The 22,402-nt window shown below is 35.6% G+C and overlaps 1 protein-coding gene across 2 annotated transcripts in view; it reads left to right on the top strand.

Annotated features, from left to right (window-relative positions):
* LOC110105717 (COP9 signalosome complex subunit 6a) overlaps positions 1-22,402 on the top strand; it is a 62,565-nt gene that overhangs the window by 5,242 nt on the left and 34,921 nt on the right. For both annotated transcript variants that reach the window (XR_002304173.2, XM_020835320.2), the window contains exon 3: positions 2,358-2,451. Coding sequence is in view for 1 of the 2 variants with exons in the window: in XM_020835320.2 (XP_020690979.1) it covers positions 2,358-2,451 (94 nt within the window). In the remaining variant the exon portion in view is untranslated. The remainder of the gene's footprint in view (positions 1-2,357; positions 2,452-22,402) is intronic.

Raw genomic sequence — 22,402 nt, 5'->3', positions numbered from 1 at the left:
GATCTCACGATCGTCCAGGACAATTAGTACAAAACATCACGTATCGGCCAAAACATCGCCCTGGATGGAGCCAGGCCGCTTATGGATCATTCAGGAAGAACTAAGGTTTGTTAACTGATCGTCCCGGATGATCCTGCGATCGTCCAGGACGATATGATCGAGCAATCAAACCTTAATTGCTTTCATTAATTACCAAACTAATTTAGGCATAATTGTAGTGCATCGTCGAGGACGATGTCTTGGACGATGTCAAAAAATAAAACATGCCTAAAAAGTTGTGGCAGTTGATTCTTTCTGATTTGATCCTATCATCCCGGATGATGATAATATCGTCCACGACGATTTGCTTAATTATGGTTGCCTTAACCAGGATGCCCTAATTAGAGTTTCTGTTTTTAACTGATCGTCCCAGACGATTTGGGATCGTCCCAGACGATGTGGGATCGTCCCAGACGATGTGATAAAAAATATAAAACACTAAAAACATACAGAATTTTTCCATGAGCGTGTGTTCTGAGCTGACTTGATTTGCACTCGATCTTGTGGACCTGAAATGTTAGTAGACAAGACAGTCGTAGAAAAACAGAAATGTTTGCTATCATCAAAATATTCCCTGAAATCAGATTCGCAACAGATTCATTATGATTAGATTCAACTTATAGGTTCATGGGCATGAACTTGAATGATTTCCTAAATTTAATTTACACCTTACTTGAGTAATGTCCTTACTCATTTGATTTTACTTGTTTAACAATTCGGCTAGTTGGTTTTTTAAAGTAGTTAAACTTCCTTTATGATATGCTACTTGACGTTGATGTTGAATGATATATTAACTAGACCTTATGTTTTTATACTAATTATATGTAGGACATCTTAGGGTTGAGGGTTATTAACGCAACTAGATGAGGTCATAAATGAAATCACTCCAATCGCATTTGAAAGTTGCCTTTTCAAAAACCACTAATTAAAACAATAATTCATTCTCTTTTGATGTAAATCTTATAGTATGAGAAATCTATATCAAATGATGATGTATGATCTCCCAAATTATAGGAATTCAATAAGAGGTTGAAAACACCAAAAATCACAAGTAGTTTAAGATTCATATCGTCAAAAGACTCCCAAGTGTAATGAATTTGACTAAAATAATCATTCTTGAAAAATTAAGAACAGATCATGCAGAAGAAAATAGAACAGGCGATCATCAAACATAGAAGAATCAGGCCTCACATTGATAAAGGTGTTGACTTCCATTGTAAATTGATATTCACACTTAAGCTGCACTTAAATTCTTTTATACCGGTAATTGATGCACTTAAAAGAATTGATATTCACACGTATAAATTAGAAGGAAATCTGAAATTTTATTAAGCAAAAAAGTTCCTCACATGCCTTAAGTTTTGATATTTATATGCATCAATTCCTTCTAGTCTCAATTCAAAACTTGCAAATAGGAATACTAGTTCAGCCACATATACCGGAAAACTCCACGATAATCCTTACACCTCACAGTATATGTGCAAATAAGTATGAGAGTGGAAAGACGGAACCAACCTGTGGACTAATCAACACATTTAGTGTGAACTGGGGAATTCTTAGGATAACAATAATCATTGACTCAACTAAGTACAAAATCGCTGGAGGAGCTGATCCAGAATTCTTCATGTACCACAATAGATAAACTAGTAATTAGGATAGAACTGATGAACCGTCATGCAAACCTGTGAACTTATGGCTGAACAAATCAAGACATTAATCCAACCAAGGAATAAAAAAAATATTATAAGAACCCATCATATTCTAATAGGCATCATCACTGGCCATGTTCCGAGAAACTAAACTTTACAGCAACAACAACAACAACATCAAGCCTTTGTCCACTACGTGCGGTCGGCTACATGAATCCTTTTTCGCCTTTGTGTTCTGTTAAAAGTCAAATTCCATTTAAATCTAATAAAGAAAGATCATTTCTAATATTTTCTAACCAAGTTTTTTTAGGACTACCTCTATCTAAACTAAACTTTAAAAAGAAATAAATTTATGAAATAATGAGTACTTTCTCTGATCATTTATTTGTTTAACATTCCCAACAAGTGTAAACGTGTAGCTGTCCATCGCATTGTCATTAACGTTAGTTATCTGCTAATGACCATTTGAACTTCTATGATACAGTTTTTGGTTTTGTAGTGATTCATAATATAAGTTTGTTTCAGCTATCTTGCATCATACACTTTGTCATGTTCCCGTGCAGTTCACATGCTATTTACATGTTTATGTTGCGATGGCCTTTTTATATTTGCAACGATTCTTGCATTAATCATGTTTTCTACCTAAGTAAAGCGTTTTCCTTGGAGCAGCTAATGGATATCAATGAAAGTCCTGTTTATGTTCTTTTAAATCCCGCAATTAGTCATGCTAAGAAGGATCTTCCAGTAACCATCTTTGAAACTGGTAAGTGCAGTTTGTCAAGTCTTTAACAGTTTGCTTTCCTCAAAGATATTGTAGTTCCATGCTAAATCTATGATGACTTACAAATTAAATAGTCAGCTACGTTTTCAAGAATTGTTTTCTCCGGATCTGGTTTTGCTGTTGTTAACAACAGTTTTTTTTACTCTGATATTCATTCTCCGCCTTTTCCAAAAAAAGTGGTCATTGGCATGTTTGGAAGGATTTATAAAACTTGTTGAATAGAAACAATCTTTTGGATCCTTTTCGATTTCTCCATTGTTTTACTAAAAAGTGATACCAGTTATATTTTTTGTTTAATAGTTGATAAGTTAAAAGTGCATGGTAATTCTCTGGGCTCCGAAAATTCCAGCGCCCCAGCCTCTCGGCGCCAGCCCCTTTTTTTGTTTGTGATGATGGCAGAGAGTTTTAACAAGCTTAGGTTTCGTGTGGATTTTCATAATGCAAATTGGGTTTTAAATTTAAACTTTGCCCAAAGATTTCGCCCTCATCTTATGAGGACTTTATGATCTGAATTAGGGGTTCCTTAGGCGCAAGCCCCTATAGTTAATTACCCCTCCCGATAATGAAAGAGAAATTTCGATTAAGGCTAGCCGTTAAATAGGTTATATAAGTTGTAAATTTAATGTATAACAACAACAATTTTAGGGTTTGAATTTTGGATATGAATTTTAGAGTTTGAGACTTAAAGTTTATTACCATAAACTTAAAACATGTGATGGGGGAATGAAGATGAGCCCAATCAAGATCTCATGGTTCCGTCGTCCCGGGCTGTCATGGTAGGGTCTACTTAGTTAGAGGAGGTAGTTGACCGAACCTGACAAAAGGCATCTTATCGACATTCATGAGTTGTTTCATCCAAGAATACCTTGTAGACTTGGGGTGGTGTTTCTCTAAGGGGATAGATCTGAATCCACCTTAGCTGACAGTTGGCTTTATGCCCATCGAATATACCCTATAGTTTATTACTCAAGGGTTTGACGTCGTTAGAGAACATATGTGCTTTGGCCACGATCGTAATATAATGGTGTCATTTTGCGGCAAAATCACCCGATCAGAGGGCATGTATCACGCCTTTGTTGGCAAAAGATTATTTGATGATGAATCTTAGTGATACATCCGACACTACATTATTTCTTTGTGAGCTGTGGTTATTTTCAAATTTATCACCCCGACAAACGGTTGTGGGAGGTGGATAAGTTTTAGTTTTATGTTTTTAACTGATACGTTTTATTTTAAGGATTCAGTCTTTTATTGGTTTTGAGATTTAACTCCTCCGGTTGATATTTACATTCAACACGATCATCATCGGGGTGATATTAAAACCACTTGTATTTTCGTAGGAATTTGAAAGACATTTTATGATTTAAGTCAGGTCGACTCCAATCCTTTTATGGATGATGAAATTTGAATATTTAATATGCGCAACATTCACAGACATTGGCGTTTGCAAATTTTGTCGCATTTGTCGGAGCATGTGCGGGTTGTGTTTAGTTTGAAAATAAAATATTATATTAGTGAGCATTTGATCCTGGGTAACATTATCAGACATTTATATTTATAACTTTAACATGTTTTTCGAAACACATGCAGGGTTAATATCATTTGAACATGTGCAACTCTTTATTTGGGAACTTGTAGACGCCTTCTATCTGCTAATATGAGTGTTGCATATCTTGTGGCGCATGAATATTTTTAATGAATTCATGATGTTTCTTGGAGTGAAACATTTTACCAGATCATGATCGAGTCTTGACTTTTTCTACATTTGCACACAGTTAAATTGATCATAGCTTCATTATGCCTATAAATATCTTGAATCAACATGTGATCATCAAACTCCTAGCCATCATGTCATGACTTTTGACTTTTTAGGTTAACAATCTCCCTTCTTTGAAAGCAGTATTGTTTGCAGCATTGACAACTGATGAAAATGAATTTAGAAGTGTTATATAACTCTCCAATAACTGAAAGGAAGAAATTAGTCCATCTCTCCTCTCATAGGAATTAGCTTATTTGTCCCTATGTCATTCTCAAAATAGCTCCTAGGATAAGGGTTATGAATTTCTTATTTTACAATCACAATGATTGTCAGGGAAAACAATAGATAAAAATAAAAGGATGCATAATCGAGTGTCAAGGTGGGATAGCGGTCTATCCCATGGTTCTCATAATCTTGTTGTACAAGTCGCAGAGCAAACACAAGGAGAGCTATAAAAGTTTCGTACAAACTTGCTTCATTGAACACTTACAGTGCTTTGGCTAACTCTATAAGAATCTTAACAGAAGAAATAAGATACAAATGCCTTTCATCTATTGTGTTTTCATAGTTATATCAAAATGGATCAAACAAGTGATCTATCATTTCCCAAATAATGGTTAAAAGTAGGACCACTCAATCCAACATCAACTAGTATAATCAGCCGTCATTTCCTCCACCACTTTTATTATCCTAAATATACTAGATCTATGAAGTCGTACATGGTTTCCCTTTTTTATTAATTGAAATGACACAAATTTTAATTATATATAAGTATATTTATTATTATTATAATAACAGATTTTATTTTGAAATTAATTGTAAGGGTTCTTTGTATCATTTGTAATTTCAACACCTTCCCGGCATCCCCTCCTCGCGAAAGGAGGATGGGGAGGGCACTTGCCCTTTGAAATCTACTTAACCGGATTAAATCAACAGTGAGGACTTCGGGGGAGTGAATCGACCCCAGAAATAGTCTTCCAATCTTCCATTGCGCGCGACCTGTTAATTAAATGATTTAATTTTTTTAAGTAGTTTTTAAACCCCCTTGAAAATCCAGTAGCCTTCCGTTTGGGGAGAGCACTTGCCCTTTTAATCCGCCCATCCGGAATGATAATCGATGGCCGAGGGCTTCAGGACGTTTGGTCTCGCAATTGGGCTCCAGGTCTTCAATTGTGCACGACTTGTTAATTTTAATTTAAAACGCACATTTTTTGTTCCCCTTAAAAACCTGACAGCCTTCCAGCGCCCCCGCCCTATGAGGGGAGGTTGGGGAGGGCACTTGCCCTTTTAATCCGCCTAGACGGAAAGATAATAGACGGCCGAGAGCTTCTTGACGTTGTTTGGTCCAGGAATTGGTCTTCGAGTCTTTTATCCACTCGGTCGGACTAGGTCGATGGCTAAGAGCTTCAAGGAACCGAATCAACCTCGGGACTTCCTTCAAGTCTTCTTCTGTTGCGGTACATATTTGAAAATCCTTTCTCTCTCTCTCCCTCTCTCTTTCCTATATATCACAGAGAGGGATAAAGAGCTGGGTTAGCTGGCGGCTAGGGCAGGACGGGTGCAGGCGTCAAATTGATTGAGAGTGACTGCAGGTCGAACAGAGGTCAGGTTGGAAAGAGCGGCGGTCGAGCGAGAGAAAGCTTCGTGCCTGGTTTGCAAGCTGGATGAGAAATGTGCTTCCAGCCTATTGCGAATATAGAATGGGAGAGAATGAGAAGGGCTAGGGCTTCTACTTGGCTTCGATCGTCTCCGGTAAGCTTTCATTATCCAAATTCATTATCCTCTTAGCACTTTGAGAGCTATCCTTTGGACCATTAAGTGGCGCCAAAGAAATATAGAATAAGTAGGGCAGGGAATCAAACTAAGGGGCTGTTTGTTTGGAAGTAAAGTTGTTGTAAAGTATTTCTTTCGCAAAGGTTTTGAAAATATTATTGCTTGATTGGATGAAAAAAAATGCAGTGTAAAGTATTATATATGTAATGCAAAGTATTATACTTCATTTTTGAGGTAAACTTAAAAAGTTTTGAGTGAACGCCATCTTTATCGCAGCCAAGCAACTTTGGCACTACCTCGGCTAGCCACCAGCCGGCGACTGAGTCGAATGGGACGGTTGTCTCCAGGGTGCGGTTTTGTGAAAACGAGAGGGAATTTTGTTTGGTTGTGTCGTGTGCAGTCACGTCGTGTTGGCGAACGTGAGTGAGGTGTGGTCCAGTCGGGCAGGTTAGTTGTCAACATGAATCAATAATAGTGAATCAATAGTAGCAATAGTGACAGTAAATTAGTAGCAGTAACAATTTCAATATTTGTAAATCGGTGGCAGTAACATTAAAAGTATCGTAGCAGTAGAACAATAATCAGTAGAATAATAGAACAATATGGTGGTAGCTGTGAATCAATACAATAAATATCAAGTCGAAAAATAACAATGAATTCATAATATGCACTTCAATAATCATATCCAATATTATTCAACAATTAAGGAGTTTTGGCTATCACAGTGTTTTTTTAGTATATAGTAATCAGTAGTTGGTAAACGTTAGCTCAGTAAGCATAGTCGTCAATCCTTGTCTGTTGACACAATAATAACTCACAATTATTGTATCATTATATCACATGATTCACTAGAGAATAACATCATTGTATTTAATGGAAAGTCCGTCGGCTCACCATCCTATACATGCCTATCAATCTTTAACTAACGGGTCAATAGGTCTTTACTTGTTTCACACACACGCATTTATGAAATTAATATTGACCAACTATTTCCCAATCACATAGTTCATTCTCAATATGGAAGACCAAGCGCCATTGCGCTCCGAAACCTAACGCCGATGTACTGCAGTTCAAATAGGAATTCAGTTTTTGCATTAAAAAATTATTTAAGAAATTAGAGTTGTTACAATCTATCCACTTTAGAAAATATCATCATCGACTTTTTTTGTAAGGATTCGGGCATAATAATCCATTTAAAATTAATTTGTTCAATCAAAACTCATAAAAAAACTCATTGAACCATACAGTCGTACAATTCATTTCATTTCATGCCATTTACTTATGCATGAAATGCAGCATTTGATCATTCAAACAAATTCTTTACTAATGGAACTCTTAGGTTGTTGTTGGTCTTCCATATATTGCAAGTAGTACACTCGTGACATCACTGAAGTAGGTGTTAATGGTGCTATTGGCACACCAGGACCACTAATAGCTATATCGTTACCCCTGTTTGTTAATCTTTCATTATAAGCTCTTGAACCTACAGTCCTTTGTCCTTTAGTCTGTATAGATTGTCTTGATCTTAAATCAGTCCTTCCTCTCTGTCTTGTGTTCTTATTGTCCACATTGAAAACTTTGTCCTGTCAAATGGTAGTACTGACCCGAATGTCTTCGTCCACAATGAATACATTCACCGATAGAAGTTTTTGAAATAAATTCCCTTGACTCATTGTATCTACTTTTCTTATTGCTTGCACTTGTTGAATCTTGATTATATTGTTAAACCTAAGCTAATGTTCCATGGCTAACCAAGAGGGGGGTGAATTAGTAATTAAAGTTTAAAAATAACTTTTCAACCACAGAATAAAAACTTGCTGTAAAGAAAATGCGGAAATTTAAATGACACAAAGATTTATAGTGGTTCGGTCAAACACGACCTACATCCACTCCCTGAAAATTCCTTCAGATATTGCATTATTACTAAAAGTCTCTCTTTTTGCCCCCACAACAAAGCGGAGAAGCCTTTACAAAATTTTCTTCCACCAATCCCCAGTGCGGCAGAGAAATGCGTCCTTTCACACTCCCCAAGTGTCGGCAGAGAACCGTCGGCTGTTCACACTCTCCAAGTGTCGGTAGAAAATCGTCGTCCTTTCACACTCTCCAAGTGTCAGCAGAGAACCGTCGTCCTTTCACACTCTCCAAGTATCGGCAGAGAACCGGATCTTCTTCAAAAATCTTCTCACGAGCAATCTAAAAAGATAAGAGGAAGAGTGAAAAACACAAATCATACTGAGATCCTTACCTTTGAGTAACATTGTGAATCTTTTACACTCCATTTGCAAGAAATCTCTCTCAAACACTCTCTCTTTCAATTGCCATTAAAAAATCACGAAGTCAAGATTTTTTTTACGCCAGTTTTAGTGGATATTTTATACAAAAGACGCGAAAAATCGTTTAGAAAACTGAATTTTTCATTTTTGAATGTACACTATTGTATTTCGTACGTACGAACAGTTCAAAAACTGTTGCGTATGAATCTTTTAGGAATCGGTACGAAATCATTTCGTACCCAATCATCGTCCAGTACGAACCAAGTTCATTCGGGATGAACAGTTAAATTTTTCAAATTTTGTTTGTACGAAACATTGGGACGAAATGGGACCTCACAATTTCGTACTCTGGAAGGCATGTATGAACTGGGTTCGTACAATATGATCCATACTTAGAGAAAATTATTTTTATGCTACCTGGAACTTGTCCATTTCGTACTCTGGAATGTATGTACGAATTGTGTTCGTACAGTACGATCCATACTTAGAAAAATTCATTTTACGCGTCCAGGAACACGTCTATTTCGTTCTCTAGAAGGCATGCATGAACTGTATTCGTACAATACGATCCATACTTAGAAAATTATTTTTACACAACCTGAAACCCATCCATTCCGTACTCGTGAAAGCCATGTATGAATTGTGTTCGTACAGTACAATTTATACTTAATTTTTTTTTTATTTCTGTTCGTTTGGCTGCTCATATGGGAAAATAATTAAACAAATCGTCCCGTATGAAATGAATTAGTACAGTACGATCAAATTTAAAAATTCAAGTTTTAATCTCTCCCCCTGTGTGTGTGCGCACAATTACTCAATTACAATAATACTCTCTCAGACTCAATAAAATGAAAAATATAGACTTCATATACGATAAACTTTAAACTAATCTGATTTGAAGTCTTCAATAATCCGGAGTATGATTTCTCTAAAAGTTTAGTACATATAAATAACAAAACAGTGCATGCAAAATATGTTAGGAGAAATAATAATTAAATCAATAATATTTGAAATAATAAAAAATAAACATGTTGCCAGAATATTAACAATAAAGAACTTACTTGCAACAATCTCAACAATCTCCCCTTTTTTGATGATGACAAAATAATTATTCTTTTAAGAACAAATTAATTTTTTATTTTTAAATTTTAAAACATCTTAAACCCTTAAAAAAATAAAACAAAAGCAAAAAAGGAAAACAAAAACAAAATCCTAAATAGTAAAAGCAAAAACACATAAAACAACACTAACACACAAACCAATCACATACAAAACAATATTTTTCCCTCTTTTGATAATAACCAAAAGGGAAGAAGGACAGTTGAAATGAAAGAAGTCATATGAGAAACTTTTAATAATTGATTTTGAAAAAAATTGAATTACAATTGCAATAACAATATTAATGTCCAGTAGATAAAAAATAAAGATTCAAAATATTTAAATTAAAATATAACATAGACAAGAAAAATATATCAAAGTCATGAAACATTCTAGACAATTAGATAAGGAGAATAATTGCAAAAGTGACGAAATGAATATTAATTAAATTCAATTTCCAATACAAAATACAATTGAACATTAGATTGATTTGAATTTGAAGATTAAAAGATAAATGAAAGAATATTATCAATATACTTGTTTGGCGACATTGCACATCTTTTCAAATATTTGTGGCACACTTTGTGCATCTTTTTGTATTTGGGCTAATTTTGTGCATCTTTTCAATTTGCGAATCATTGCGCATTCTTTCGATTTTTGTACACTTGTATATTTTTTAATTTTTAATTGATCTTTCCAAAATCAATAATCTAAAAACTCAAACTTCTCTCAATACAAAAATAATTATATTGAAAAGATAAATAAAAAATAATAAGACATCAAAATTACAATAATAATATTAAAATTATGTATGCCTAAAAAGAGCATGAGATTGATAGACTTAACTCGATCGAGTTATAAATTAACTTAAATTTTTGAAAAAATTAGATTTTATAATGAAATTAATTTTTGTTTCGCAATTCATGTTATAACACTTTTTAGATCAATTAAGTCATGATTAATATATAAGCAAACTTACATTTCACACAATGAACAAAAGCAACTAATCAAAACAAGACATATTTTATTAATATCAATTTAAAGAAGAAATACATTGAAGCACATTTGATAACAATACATAAAAGCAAAAGTAACTGAACATCAAAAATAAAGACTAGAACAAAGGACAAGCACAGAAAACACTAAACAAACACAAATACATAAATTACAGAAATCATCACATTACATTTCAAAAGACTGACAAAGACAACACACAAGAAGTACATCTAAAAATCTGAGGGGTCCTGGTATGGAGGAGGAGGCTGGTTGAAGACAAAAAAATAGCTATTCATCATAGCTACGTTAGTGTTCACGGATTCGAACTATCCTTGAATTCACCCCTTGTCTTGATGGTACTGAGCATCCTGCTGGTGTAGATGAGCCTCAATTTGATCAAAGCGCAAATTAAAATGACTCTCTTGTCAGTCAAAGCGTTGCACCATCTCCCGAAAATCAGGTCCATGAGTATGCGAAGGTGCAAGTACTGGAGTTCCCCCTTCTTCCTCAGAATCCCACTTGCATTGCCATCTTTCCCAGAAAGCACTTGAAACAAAACATTAGTAAAGTAGATTGGCAATTCAAGTTGTGGGTCATGACGAAACAAGATTATACTTCTCTAAAATATAGGTCACAAGATGTCCAAAGGCAATATTCTTCTTCCTTCTATGAGATACATGATCAACTTCAAAAAGTTCATGAATAGAATCAATGATAAGTTGTGCTTCATCAATTGGTTGTCTAGTCATGATAAGATAAGTAAAAGTGGACAGAAGATAAGTAATGTGAATACGGTCACCAGCTTTAGGAATTATAAAAGTTTTAAGGACATGCTGAATGACCCTTGCATTTTGGTTTAAGGTATAGACCCTAGGCAAATGACTTACTTGTTCAATTCCTCTAAGAATTTTATTTATTTCATTCCAGTCAAAATCAGATTTTGAATTCATTATATGGGCTTTAATTCCTTGAGTTCTTAAATGCAAAATGGTTCCCAAATCTTCCTTATTTATTTCTACCCTCTTCTTCAATACATAAGATCTTATCCTACTTTCATCAGAATTAAAAGACATGTTTACTAGAAAGTAGCGAAAGATTTCTTTGTTGTAGGCATGAATCAAGGTCAGGATAAAGACAAATTGAGTGGTAGCGAAATGGGGCATGACTTGAAATTGAATATCTTATCGAAGCAAGATTTTAGGAGTGATTTTCGCAGAGACAAATCTAATAAAAGAATATTCATTTGCTCTAGGAAGAAACTCTTCATTTACACTCTTAGAGGATGATCCCATAGTGAGTCTACCACGCTTGCTAGAATTGGCCATAACTAAGAAGAGAAGGATTGAAGGAGGCTGTGAAGTGAATGAAAATGAAATATAAAGCTCTCCTATTTAAAGAAAAACGATCATTCCTACGTACGAAAAAAGGATTTGTATAGTACGATATATGGTTCGTCATGTACGAAAATAATTTTGTATGTATGATCGAATACGTTCAAAACAAAACAACTTTTCGTAATCGTGCAATTTACGAAGCATTCTTTCATACATGCTTTTTGACCAGACGATTGTACAGACGATTAGGTGTTCATCCGGGATGAACGATTATTAAAGATCATTTTAAAGACGGTTATGTTTGTCCCCACATTGAATGATATGCGGTTCGTACATACGAACTAGGGGTTCGTACGTACGATCAGTTATAAGAACTGATTATTCTCGAATAATCGTCTAGGTGCGTACATACGAATGAATACACATCGTCCGGGATGATATAGAAATCGTATAGTATGATATGTATTAAAAAATTAAAACTTTATGCAATCAGTTCAAAACAACAATCGACATGCTACATAATTCGTACGAGATGAAAATACTTTCATATAGTACGAATAAAACACTTAGAAAAATTAAGACGATCGATCAGAAACAGGAATTCCAATTTTTGAAAACATCTCAAAATTACACAAAACATAAAAACAAAAATAGAAAAACACTAACACAAAAAAGCACATTAAATACAAAAACAGAAAACACACAAATACACATATCAATTTGTAGAAAAATTTAATTAAGCATTAAGATCAATCACATCAAGCCTTGTTCTTAATATGCTAAAAGTATCAAAGACTAGTTGTTTTGTAAAAATATCTGCAAGTTAATTTTCAGTTGAAATATGGTTCAATTCATTCTCTCATTTGGATACATGATCCCTTATGAAATGATGCCTTATGTCTATATGTTTAATTCTAGAATGTTGAATAAGATTTTGTGAAATATAAATGACACTAATGTTATCACAATAAATTGTGATTGTGCCTATTGTAATTCTAAATCAATCAATTATTGTTTCAACCAACTTCCTAAGGCAATGTATTCAGCTTCAGCAGTTGATAGTGTTATGAATTCTGTTTTCTACTGGACCAAGAAATTTTCAATAAATTGACAAGTTCTAGATGTACTCTTTCGATCAATCCTATAATTTGCAAAGTTTGAATCTGAATATTCAACAATTTCAAATGAAGAGCTGTACTTAGGATATCAAATTCCTAAGTTTTGAGTTCCCAAGAGATATCTAAAAATCATTTTTACTGCTGTTAAATGTAATTCTTTTGGATCTGATTGAAATCTAACACACAAATAAATACTAAACATAATATTGGGTTTGCTAGCTGTCAAATAAAGCAAAGATCCAATAATTCTTTTAAATTTCTTTTGATTAACAGATTTTCCCTTTGGGTCCTTATCCAATTGAACTGAGGAACTCATAGGTGTACTAACAGGTTTAGCATTATCCGTTTTATACTTCTTGATGACGTCCTTAACATACTTTGACTGACTAAGAAATATCCCTTCCTCAATTTGCTTAATGCTAAAACCTATAAAGTAACTTAAATCTCCCATTAGGCTCATCTCAAATTCACTACTCATTGTTTTAGAAAAATCATCACAAATATTTTTATTTGTAGATCCAAAAATGATATTGTCAACATAAATTTGTACAATAAGTATTTCATCTCCTAATTTTTTTAAAAAGGGAGTGGTATTCACACTTTCTTTTTCAAAAGATCTATCAAGTAGCTAAGTGTTCAACCTCTCATACTATGCCCTAGGTGTTTGTTTTAATCCATATAATGCATTTTTCAATTTAAAGATATGATTTGAGAATTTTGAATTTTTAAAACTTGGAGGTTGTTCAACATAAACATCCTCTTGAATCACCCCATTCAAAAAGTTGCTTTTTATATCTATTTGAAACATTTTAAATCCTTTAAAACAATCAAATGCTAACAAAATCCTATTTGCTTCAAGCCTCGCTACAAGGGCAAAAGTCTCCTCAAAATTAACCCCTTCAATATGATTATACCCCTTAGCCACCAATCTAGTCTAACAAAAACTCCCGAGTCATTCATTTTATTCTTAAATACCCACTTAGTTCCAACTACACTTTGATCTTTTGTCCTTGCAATTAATTCTCAAACTTCATTTCTTACAAATTGATTTAATTCTTCTTACATTGTCAAAATTTAAAATTTATCCGAAAGTGCTTGATTTATATTTATGCATTATATTGTTGAAATAAATGCAGAATTATTGACTTCCATGCTTAATCCATGCATAGTCATAACACCCTCACTTGATTCTCCTAAAATCAAATTCTTAGGGTGATTTTTAGAAAATTTTAAATCTCTAGACAAAGGATTTTCTATCTTCAAATTTTCATCCAAAATAATCTTCTCAACCTTTTGAGAGTTATTTTCTATTTCATCCTCTTTCAAATATGGTTATTCCAAATTTCAGATTCATTAAATACAATATGTGTGGTCTCTTCAACTACCACAGTTCTTTTGTTAAATACTATTTAAGATTTTCCAACATTAGAGTATCCAAGAAAAATTCCTCATCTGATTTTAGATCAAATTTTTCTAAGGTAGATTTTTCATTATCATGTATGAGCACCCTACATCCAAAAACAAATTAGGTTTTCTACCTTTAAGAAGCTCATAGGATGTTTTGTTTAATTTCGATCTGATGTTCACCTTATTCAGAATATAACATGCAGTGCTAACCGCTTCAGCGCAAAAATATTTAGAAAGTAAATATTTTGTCAATATGGCTCAAGCGGCTTCTATTAATATTCTGTTCTTTTTTTCGACAACTCCATTCTATTAAAGGGTTCTAGGTGCAGAAAAATTATAATCAATCCATTTTTCTTTACAAAATTCACAAAATTTTTATTTTCAAATTCACCGTCATGATCACTTTGGATTGTTAAAATCTTACACTCTAATTTCCTCTGAATCCAAGTCGAAAAATTTTTAAACTCAAATGTTTCACTCTTATGATATAAGAATTTAGTCCAAGTGAATTTAGAAAAATTATCTACAATCACAAATTCGTATATCTTCCCTCTTAAGATTTACAGTTCTAACCGGTTCAAAAAGATCAATATATAAAATCTCTAATGGTTTATTAGTTCTAAAATTCTTATTGGTCTGAAAAGAGAACTTCACCTATTTTTCTAATTGACATGCATCGCTAAGGTGATCTTTAGTAAAGTCTAGTTTTGATATACCTCTTATCAAATTCTTTTGGATCATTCTCCTAAAATTTTTCATGCTAAAGTGACAAAGTCTTCTATGCCATAACCATGACTAATTAGAAATAGTTTTCAAAAAGAAAGCATTAGGAGTTTTTATGCAATTTAAATTTAGCATATAAACATTGTTTACCCTTAATCCATGCAAAATATCATTTCCATTTAAATTAATATGCAACTAGTAGGAAAAAATTTTACACTGTATCCTTTATCACATAGCTGACTAATACTCAACAGATTATGCTTTAAGCCTTCTACAAGTAATACATGTTCAATAAAAAAATTTGTAAGTTTCCAATCATACATGTGTCAACCACTTTCCTAGTGATGTTGTCTCGCAGTGTAACCCTGCCTCCATTCATGGCTTCCAGCATTATAAATTGTGTAGTGTCTCCAGTCATATGCTTTGAGCAATCGCTGTCCAGGTACCAAATGATCTCACGAGGCCTTGTATGAGAGCGTGCTTGTAAAATTATCAAATGTTAGACTTCGGAATCCAAACAAGTTTGGGTTCTCCTTTTGGCAAAATAAAACTAGATGCATGTATGATATGTCTATGTTTATGCGTATTAGGTTTTTATACTAAACAAATTTTTCTATCCAAGGTACAAGTGTGTGTTATATGTCCAAACATGCCACAAGAATAACATTTTACTCCAATAAATGAATTTTTCAGTCTTCTATAATTACCGTCTCTTCCTGGGTTGTAAAAATTTTGGATACAAAATAAGAATAGCAAAATCTTCAAGTTTTAGTGGATTCCTATTTTCCTCGAGAGCTTGCACTTTCAATTTCAAAAATGTGTTCAAATCTTCTAGTATATTCTTATCAAAATTCAAATAGTGTTCTCTGTTCTCTGATTAATCCTTAAACTTTTAATTTTTTTTTTCAATTGAGCATAGGATGATTTTAAATTTTCATTCTTCTTATTCAAGTCATCAAATTAATCAAGTAAGCTCATATGGTTGTTATCTATCAATACATGATTTTTCTTAAGGATTTTGTTTTTTTTGCAATTCTTGTAATTCTAAATTCAGACTAGCATGCATTTTCTTAAGCTTTCTATATGCGTCATGAATCTTTTCATAAACTTCTAACAATTCCTTATAAATCAAGTCACATATCTCTTCTTGATCTGACTGGTCAAGATTATCGGTGATTAAGCACAAGTTGGTGACTTCCTTCTTTTCTGTTTCTGATGAATCTGATGTAGAGTTAGCCCAAAAAGCTCTTTGGAATATTTTCTTGCCCTTCTTCACATTTGGTTTCTTCTCTACCTTCTCCTTGCAGGAGTGGCTTTTAAGTTTGGGCAATCTGATTTTGTGTCCAGATTTTCTGCATTCGTAGCAAATCACATTATTAAAATCCTTAACATTATTTTTAAACTTTCTTCTGTTCCACTATTGGCGTTTCTTTTGCTTTCTCTTTAGAAAATTTCTAAATTGCCTAGTCATTAAGGCAATGTCGTCATCATCCTCAGGTTGTGATAAATCACAGTCCAACTCCACTTTCAGTGCAATTTTTTCCTCCTTTTGTTGTTCACATGCATCAAACTTCCTTTGACTCACTCCTTGCTCGTAGGCAATTAGTGAACCAAGAAGATTATCAATAGAGTAAACATTCAAATCGTTATAGTCTTCAATAACAGTTATTTTAGCATCATATGTAGTAGGCAAACAACGAAGAATTTTGCTTATCAACTCAAAGTGCTGGCGGGATATATCTAGAGAGAGAAAGTCTGGTTTTCTAGAGAGAGAAAGCTCCGTCTTCGTGTTCGAATCGTGGTTTCCCGCATTTTTTCGCAGCCGGTGGAGCAGTCGCCGGATGATCATCGACGTTTCTCTGCTGATGTCATGGCTGCTTCGCGACCTCCGGGTCCTCTACGAACCTTTGGTAGAGGCGCAAATGGGGTGATTATCAGAGAAGGAATGAGACCTCCGACTCGTCATCCTCTGGTTGAAGGTAAGGGAAAGAAGGTGATTGTGGATGATGCAGCGGCTAGGAGGAATGTGGATCCAATAGAGATGCCAGGTACACACATTCTTGATTCTTCGACTTTGGATGTTGGTTTCTTGAAGGATTTTCATTTTTCTGGAATTTCTGAGATGAATGAGGGTCGGTGTGTGGAAAATGAAATGAAAATTGTGAATACTCAAAAACGGAATGTTAATTTTGATCCTGGAAAGGGTTATGGGAAGGAGTCGATGAATGGCGGAATCTTGATAAATAATGTGGAAGATCTCAATAAACAGAAAGGTATGGAAGAGGTTATTGAAGCTTGGACAAAGCCGAAGCACATCAAGATCGATTTTAACAGAGAATAAGTTGAGTTATCGGATGATGGGATTGCTGTTAGACTGAATTCTGATATGGAGGAAAAAATAAACAAGTTCTGAAGCATTCATTAGTTATAAAAGTTTTGGGTAATAATGTGCCTTTCCCAGTTTGTAGTATAGAACTGAGAAAGTAATGGAGTAAGTATGGCGGATTCCACATGACGTCAATTGGCATGAACTTGATTCTTTGTTCGTTCAAGACGGAGGAGGCTGTGGAGGAAATTCTAAATGGCGGACCATGGTATGTCAGTGGCTACATTGTCGGCATGGACATGTGGTCCTCTGCTTTCGATCCTTATTCCTTCAAGGGGATCTCCGCTCCTGTTTGGATCAGATTTCCATGTTTGCCGTTATACTGCTGAGATGAGGATAATATAGCGAGAATAGCATCTCGTTTTGGAGTACCGATGTATATAGATTTCGATGGGGGGAAGCGGGAATTCGCTCGTGTCTGTGTTAAAATTGATATGGAGAATAAGATACCGAACGGAGTATGGGTAGAAGGATCAGCTGGAAGATTTTTTCAACGGGTGGAGTATGAGAAGGTTGATTTGCTCTGTTATCACTGTGGTCGAGCGGGACACAATAAGGCTGAATGTCCTGATGGTGTTGTTCAGGGGATTATAGATCAAAATATTCATAAGCCAGCTGATGCTACATGTGAAGCAATGAAGAAAATTCCTGAAGCCAATCCCTCTGTGATTAAGTCTGAATACGGTCCGTGGATACATGTTCAATTCAAGAATAAACGATTTGCTAAGGAGAGAGGTGTTGGAAGAAGAGTAGATGATTATAAAGGTATCAGGACGGAGAATATGGGGAATAAAAATCAGAAGAGCAATTTGCAGAAATCAATTCCAGTAGAGGAGGAGATTGCTGCTGCTGAAGGTATTAATGGTATGGTGTTTGATAAATTGCCAGGTGAGAAGAAAGCAGTGGAAGACAAGATGCCTAGATTTCGGTTACTAACAGGTATGCTGTGTTGATTGAAGATATCGGAGAAGCAGCATTGGACAGTACTGAGGGAATTGAGAAGCTGAAAGACACGGATACTCCCTGCAATGAGGAGGTTGCTGATGCTGGAAATTTGGGTATGACTATAGATGATCCTGGTATAGTGAATAATGATATGGTTGTTCACAGTGGTGTCATTAAGAATAAACTTGCCAAAGAGTTAAAATCTTTGGGACCACTAGAAACAGGATATAAAAAGAAGAGGAAGGATGGAAAGGTGAATTCCATGAATGGGGAGGGATCCCCAGCAAGGTTGTAATGTCTACTCTGTTATTTTGGAATTGCAGGGCTAGGCTAAGAAGAGGGAGGCCTCCTTATATCTGAAGGAGATTGTTTGAGAGCAGGATGTTTGTTTTATTGGGCTTATGGAGACAAAGTTGACTAGCATTGATAGGAGGGAGGTTGATTACCTGATTGAGAATGATTGAGATTTTTTCCATTTCCCTGCTGTTGGTCTTTCACGTGGTGTGTTGGTGCTCTGGAATAAGAAGATTGTGTTGTTTGTGGTGAAGGAGTTTTCTTCCCAGCTGATTATTGGGGATCTCTTGGTTCCTAGCTTGGGATCTTGGAAGGTTGCCACGGTTTATGGGAGCCGGTGTTGCAAGGAAAGGGAGGATCTTTGGAGACAGCTTGAAGAGGGCATGAAGGACTCTATTCCTTCTATCATTGGTGGGGATTTCAATTGTATTTTGAACAAGGAGGAGAAGAGAGGAGGTAAGAGGTTCTTGTTTTCCAAAGGTCCTAGAGATATGAAGCATTTTATGACGAATTCAGATTTCCATGATGTGAGAAGTATTGGACCAAGGTTTACTTGGTGCAACAACAAGGAAGGAGCCTCTCGGATATGGGAGAGGTTGGATAGGTGCTTGGTGAACTCGGTTTCTCTTCAAAAGGTTCCTTTAGCTCTTACTAGGCATCTAGCAAGAGTGGCTTCGGATTATAGTCCAATTGTCTTCAAATTGGATGAAAGGATACGTTCCAAGATGAAGATCATTAAATTTGAGGATACATGGAGATCCTATCCAGCGGCTAGGAGCATTGTTATCATTCTTGGAAGAAGAATGATGTTGGTGATAAAATTGTCATCCTACAAAGGAAGCTTTTTAGAACGCTTAAAAGCATTATTTTTTTGGAGTAAAAATAAATGTAAAGATTTGAATGAGCTTAAGGAAAATATGAAAAGAGAAATACTTGAACTTCAAAACAAAGAAGCTATGGGAGAGGATTGGTCAGGTGAGGATCTTCTTTTGCTTAGAAGCAAAGTTCATGAGCTTAATGTGACATTGAGGAGACTGTCCACTTGGTGGAATCAAAGAGCAAAAGCTAGGTGGCATGAGGAAGGAGACAGTAATTCAAAGTTGTTTCACAATTTTGCCACGGCAAGAAGGAATGAGAATAGGGTGGTTCAAATCAAAGATGTGCACAACAACTTACAAGAGGAAGATGATCAAATTGAGAAGGTTTTTATCCAGTATTTTGAAGCAAAGTGGCAATCCAGAACTTGTGAATTATCAGGTTGGTCGGTGGCTTCCGAGAACCAGAAATTGAATCCGGAAGAGGTAGCTGTTTTGAGTGCTGATTTCACTGTGGCTGAACTGCAGGTTTCAGTTTTTCAATAGGGAAATAACAGATCTCCAGGTATGGATGGTGTCACTTCCTCCTATAAGTGCTATTGGGATATTGTTTGGAAATCATTGTGGGAGGCTATCAAATGCTTTTTAAATTCTGGTCATATGAGTATGAAATGGAAGGACACTCTTATTGTTTTGATTGCTAAAATAAAAAACCCCTTGATTCCATCCAACTACAGGCTGATTAGTTTATGCCATACTAATTATAAAATTGCAGCTACTATTTTAGTTAACAGATTGAAGAGGTGTATTTCCAAGATGATCACTGAGGAGCAAATGGCCTTTATTTCGGGAAGATCAATCTCTGAGCATTGTTTGTTGGCTCAGGAGATATTTCCACAAGTTCAGAATCTCCAAGAATAAGAAGGGATTGATGGCTTTAAAACTAGATATGGAGCAGGCGTATGACAACATGGGGTGGCCTACACTTGGTCAAATTCTTAAATGGTATGGGTTTCCTTCTATGTTTTCTAATCTTCTCATGGAATGTGTTGTAGATGTGAGATTTTTCATTATTATTAATGGGAAGAACTCTGATTAGATTAATGCTCAAAGTGGCTTCCGTCAAGGATGCCCACTCTCTCCTTATCTCTTCATCATGGGCTTCCAGTTGATATCTAATTCTTTAGAGCAGAGGGGACAGAATCTTGGTATTAAAGTTTCTCCTAGAGGCCCAAGGATTACACATCTTCTCTATGCAGATGATGTGTTAATCTTCTCTCATGTTTCCATGGCTTTAGCTAGAGCTTTGAAGGTTATTGTTGAAGACTTTTGCAAATGGACGGGCCAATGGATTAATGTCAATAAATCTCAAAATATATTTGGCAAGGTGGTTAGATATCCCATAAAGAAGAAGATTGCTAGATTGTTTGGTTACAAAGTTGTTAAGGAGCTGAGTTATCTAGGGATTAAGATGTCTCTTAACAGATTAAAGATGGCTGATTGTCAAGAACGGTTGAGTAATGTCATGGATAGGCTCAATGCTTGGGGTAAGAAGTCTTTATCAATGGGAGGCAAGATTACTCTCATTACAAGCTCTTTGTTATCTATGCCTAACTTTTTAGTAACTCATTCTTTGGTTCCTAAAAAAGTTTTGTATGAGTTGGAAAAGCTTTGTAGAAGTTTCATTTGGCACAAGCCTGGTGGAAACTGTAGTATGCACTATGTGGCTTGGGGAGAATTGTGTAAACCAAGAAGTACGGGAGGGATGGGACTTCAATCCCCTATTATGAGGATTGGTTCTTTGAGATCAAAGCTGGCTTGGGATTTTTTTCAGAAACCAGAGACACTTTTCCATAGAACAATCAAGCATAAGTATGGGGATGAGATTATTAATGATACGCACAAGAGGGTAACGTCTACTGCTTGGAAAATCCTGCTAGATGGGGGGAGACAGCTGAAGAATATAACCAGATGGAAGATTGGCAGTGGGGAGAAGATTAGTGTGCTGAGTGAGGTCTAGTTGTTGGACAAGAGTATTAACCGGTGGCCAACGTTTGTGGATTGTGTTTCTTTGGAAGGAATGTATGTCCACCAATTGTTACTGAGTGAAGGCCAGTGGAATTATGCATTGCTTCAGGAAGTTTTTCATCCTGATCTCATCCAGTTGATCAGTCAAATCCAGACAAATTTCGGTTTGGAAGACCGGATGGAGCTGCTGAGTATGTGCTCGGGTAAATCAGTGACTGCTTTGTCTTACGAGCACATGATGAAAAGTAAATTCAATATGGATGATGATGGGTATTATAAGTGGCTTTATAAACTTAAACTTAACAAGAAAGTGGAGATATTCTGGTGGAGGCTTGGGAAATCTGCAATTCCTACGAACTTATTTCTCAAATACTGCTGGATTGCTGTTGTTGATTCATGCGCTAGAGGATGCAATGCAGTTGAGAGTTATGAACACATTATGGTCCAATGCAAATATGTGGTGGAAGTTATTACCCAAATGCTTGAGTGGGGTATCTACGTTCCAGTTTTCCAATCGGTAGAATGTTGTTTGCAGGAACTAAGTAGGCTAACCTCTCGAAATCCTGGCATTGTTAAAATCTACTGCACTATTGTTTATCTATCTTGGAAGAATCAAAATGCTGTGAAACATGGCGAAACTGCTTTGCCCTGCTCTTTGGTAGCTGCAAATGCGTTGTCCTTGGCTATTAATAAAGCTAGTCCAATTCTTTCCAACTGGGGTACTAATCTCCTTAGGGAGTCTTGTGCTTCTTGGTGCCCCCCTCCGAAAGATTGGATGAAGATCAATGAAGATGCTTCGTTGCTTAGTTCAAACTGTGCTGGAATCGGTGGCATCTTCAGGGATCACAAGGGAAGGTTCTGATGCGATCCGCCTCCCGTCAGCAGAGGGAGGGACGGCGACCCGCAGGCGAGCGGAAGAGGCGGGGGGGGGGGGATGCCGCCGGATGCGACGGGCGGGCTGGACGTTCGCCTTGAGCTGAACCG

Source organism: Dendrobium catenatum, unplaced genomic scaffold (assembly GCF_001605985.2).
Source record: "Dendrobium catenatum unplaced genomic scaffold, ASM160598v2 fragScaff_scaffold_955, whole genome shotgun sequence".
Lineage (NCBI taxonomy): Eukaryota > Viridiplantae > Streptophyta > Magnoliopsida > Asparagales > Orchidaceae > Dendrobium > Dendrobium catenatum.
This window is presented reverse-complemented; position numbering and strand designations above follow the sequence as displayed.